We start from the raw sequence: 3,596 nt of genomic DNA, 5'->3' as shown, positions 1-3,596 counted from the left end.
TTCTCATAGCAAGACCCTCTGGAGCGAGCTCTAAGCAGTTGCGAACGCCACTTGTTGATATGCGTTTAAGCAAACGCGCTGGCTTCTTTCAAAAGGCACGTCTAAGTTTGATGCGATACCGGTGTGCTGTGATGTCACCAGCGGTCCGTCAATATGCTATTAAATGGATATGAACTTTGACGGGTTGGCTATGCTATTGCAATGATATCTCGATGACTTCTTCAAATTGCTACTTCCGTTACTTTAACCCACAGTCTACCCCACCGCCCCCAACCCTGGCCCTACTATTCTTTCTCTCATTATGAAAAAGGAATTCTATTTGTACGAATAAATGGGCACCTTTTTTTTTTTCTTACTCGGTCACTTGCGTTTTACACGCGGTCACTGTCTACTGATCGCTTGCGAGCAACTGCGAAGAGACGCATCCATTGGGCAGAACAGTCGGTAAAAAAAAAAAAAAAAAAAAAAAAAAAAATCGGCAGTAAACATAAATGCAGTGGAGTCATGACAACAGAGCTTAGTGAAAGGGTAAAACAAGAAGTACTATAGTAATGGACGCACCAAGGAGGAACGTGCATCAAAAAGAAAAAAAAATCCTTCGGCAGAGTGATCAGACAAAAAAAAAAAAAAAAGCCAAGCTCGTACAGGAAAACGCGCTCGGCTAAAAGAAGAAGAAAAAAAAACTGAAATAAAGACCCGGCGAAGTGAGCGAGAGAAGTGATGTCTGCCTACCTGGACTAGTTGGGCATGCCTGTCTCCGTCTCAGTGTGGGTGTCGAGGGGAGAAACGCGCCATAGTATAACGTGTGAAAACGCGAGTCGAAGTGGCGTGTCGTGAGTGTTGTGGTGTCGTCCAAGTAAGTGCGCGTGGTGTTGTGTGTATACAGGCTGTCGCGTCACTTTTGCTGCAAAACGAAGCGGAGGCCGCTCCGGCAGGACGTCGCGACCGTCGGCAGAGTCGTTGGTTGGCACCTTGTTTTCTTGCTGCAGCGTGTTGTCGCCCCCCTCGGAGAAGGATCGTGGTTCGCTCACACGGTGGCGAGAAACGGGACCGCGCACGCACCATCGTGTACGTACACTGCGCACCCACCACCAGCACACTGGAGGCATTCGGTCCGGTGGCGGGAGAAGGCCCCGGCAGGATCGTCCGCACACGGCGTGTGTAGTAGTTATGTACAAACAGCGGGGCGACCCCGTCCGGCCACACAACACGGCGGCGGCACCCACCACCACAGCAGCAGCAGCCGCGGAGCACGTGATGGGGTGCGGGTCGGGGGGAGGGATTGCACTTTTTTTGTACGCGGCGGGTGTGGCGCACTCGCGCACCCCTGTCCTGCAGACCGGCGACGGCTAGGCGTCGTCGCAGCTGAATAGGCAGGGGTACAGCGTGGGTCAGTGGGCCGCCAGCGACTGACCCGGGTGGAGTGCCGAGTGTGGAGGAGGGGGCGGCGGCGGCGGCGACTGCATCATGGCCGGCGGGGAGTGGTGGTGCATGTCTCCGGGCGATCCACCGTGGCACATCATCATGTCCGGCGTCGGGGGTCCGCCGGGTGCCCCAGCCTGCGGCTGGTTGATGGGCGGCGTCATCCGCTTCTCCTTCTGCCGCCGGTTGCAGAACCAGACGCGGACCACTTCCTTCTCCAACTGCAGGCTGTCGGCCAGGGAGGCGATCTCCTGGGCGGACGGCTTGGGCTGCTTGTGGAAGTGCGACTCGAGGGCGCCCTTCACCGACACCTCGATGCTGGTGCGCTTCTTGCGCTTGCGTCCCTGGGCGGCGATCTTGTCGATGGACGTAGGCGAACCTGTGGTCGAATCGGCCTCCTCGAGCCACTTGGCTAGCAACGGCTTGAGCTTACACATGTTCTTGAAGCTCAGCTGCAGAGCCTCGAACCGGCAGATGGTAGTCTGGCTGAAGACGTTCCCGTACAGCGTGCCGAGCGCGAGCCCGACGTCGGCTTGCGTGAAGCCGAGCTTGATGCGACGCTGCTTGAACTGCTTGGCGAACTGTTCCAGATCGTCCGAACTAGGCGCCTCCTCCTCGCCGCTTTCGCTGGGGTGCCGGTGGTGGTGGTGGTCCAGCGCGCGCGGGTCGTGCTGCCCGTGCATGTGCGGGTGGGGGGGCACCTGGTCGGCGTGAGGGACTTCTCGCATGGCCGGGTGGGCCGCGCCGCCCAGCATGCCGTTCATGCCGCCGTACGGGTGGTGGTGGTGTTGGTGGTGCTGCGGGTGCATGCCGCCCATGGCTCCCATGTGCGGCGACACCGCGGGGTGCCACGAGCCCATGTGCTGCGCGGTGGCCGCGCGCGCATGGTGGCCCCCGCTCAAGGGGTGGTGGTGGCCCAGCTCGGCCGCCTGAGCTGGCTTGATGTCGGCCATGCCGCCGGGCCCCATGGACCACATGGAGGCGTCCGTCTGCAACGACACCCACTGGTGGTGGTGGTGACTCGACAGGCCGTTGGGTCCTCCCTGGTGGTGCGGCTGCGGCGGCATGTACTTCATCTCCGGCGGCTCGCGGCCGTAGCCCGCCGTCGGCTGCGATGCCGCCACCTGCATGGCCTGGCTCGGCGGCAGGTGCACCGACGTCAGGCTGGACACTGCCGACGTGCCGATGTACGGGTTCGACGCTGCTGCCATGCCGCCCTCCGCACGGGCGCCGCGCACATCTGACTCGGCCGAGCACTGGCTTCGCTATGCGGCCCGAGGGGCCGACGCCGCCGCCGCGGGGGCGCCCCCACTGCTCGCCGGGAGGGGAGGGGCCCGCGGGAGGGCACCTCTCGTGGGGCCGCCTTCCGAGGGGGCCGGACTGCGCACGCGCGCAGGGGGCCCGCGGGCGGGACGCAGCGCCCGAGAGCACCGCGCGACCGACGCGGCGGTGGCGCCGACGCGCGGACGCCCCGTACAACAACGAGGCGTCGCGAGGGTGAGCTCGACGGAACGCGCGCGCCGACCGGCAGCGGTGGCACTCGACTATCGACGGTCTTCACTTTCGGGTCGCGAGACAGTCGCGGGCGTTACGGGACGTGTTCGACTTGAAGCTCGCGCTGAATCCTTTCATTTAAAGCGATGCGCGAATCCGTCAAATAAACTAGTTTTTTTTTTCTTCACAGCTGCTCTTGTCGGTTTATTTCCCTCTTGAAAATAGCAGCTAAATAAAAGCCTTTTTACAGCCTTTGGAGCCTCGTGTCCTTGTTGTGAAGTTCCTCGTGCGTCACACATTTGATGCATCTCTTCGCGATCGTTTCTCTAGAAGGCCCTGCATTGCTTGACTAATATCTCGCGTTCGTATGCCATACTATTCTATATAGCGGCGCAGCTGTCATCGTATCCCGGACGCAAATGTTGGCTTGCATGGTATCAAGACAGATGTGAATGAAGCCCTGCGTGCGTGGAAAATAAACACGACGATGGTGATCTGTTTGAGTGCATTTCCAGCTAAACTCTATATATATACACATCGCATATTTAACTCCAAAACATATTGAGCGCGAAGAAATGAAATGCGGGGTGGTATGCCAAATGCACATAAAATTTGCTACCCTGCACTGGGGTGTCACTACCATAATGCTTGCTTGCATCAGTTGGCGTAACGTGTGCCAG

The 3,596-nt window shown here is 59.3% G+C and overlaps 1 protein-coding gene across 1 annotated transcript; it reads right to left on the bottom strand.

Annotated features, from left to right (window-relative positions):
• Window positions 1-452: 452 nt before the first annotated feature.
• Window positions 453-2,683, bottom strand: vvl (ventral veins lacking). The gene has a single exon (XM_075695841.1). It carries the CDS (start codon window positions 2,631-2,633, stop codon window positions 1,392-1,394), a length of 1,242 nt encoding a protein of 413 aa, XP_075551956.1. The 5' UTR covers window positions 2,634-2,683; the 3' UTR covers window positions 453-1,391.
• Window positions 2,684-3,596: the final 913 nt, after the last annotated feature.

This window comes from Dermacentor variabilis, chromosome 6 (genome assembly GCF_050947875.1).
Source record: "Dermacentor variabilis isolate Ectoservices chromosome 6, ASM5094787v1, whole genome shotgun sequence".
In the NCBI taxonomy this organism is placed as follows: Eukaryota; Metazoa; Arthropoda; class Arachnida; order Ixodida; family Ixodidae; genus Dermacentor; species Dermacentor variabilis.
This window is presented reverse-complemented; position numbering and strand designations above follow the sequence as displayed.

What these genes read in the sequence shown, in the direction of transcription:
- vvl (XM_075695841.1), bottom strand. Translation starts at nt 2,633, where the DNA reads ATGGCAGCAGCGTCGAACCCGTACATCGGCACGTCGGCAGTGTCCAGC.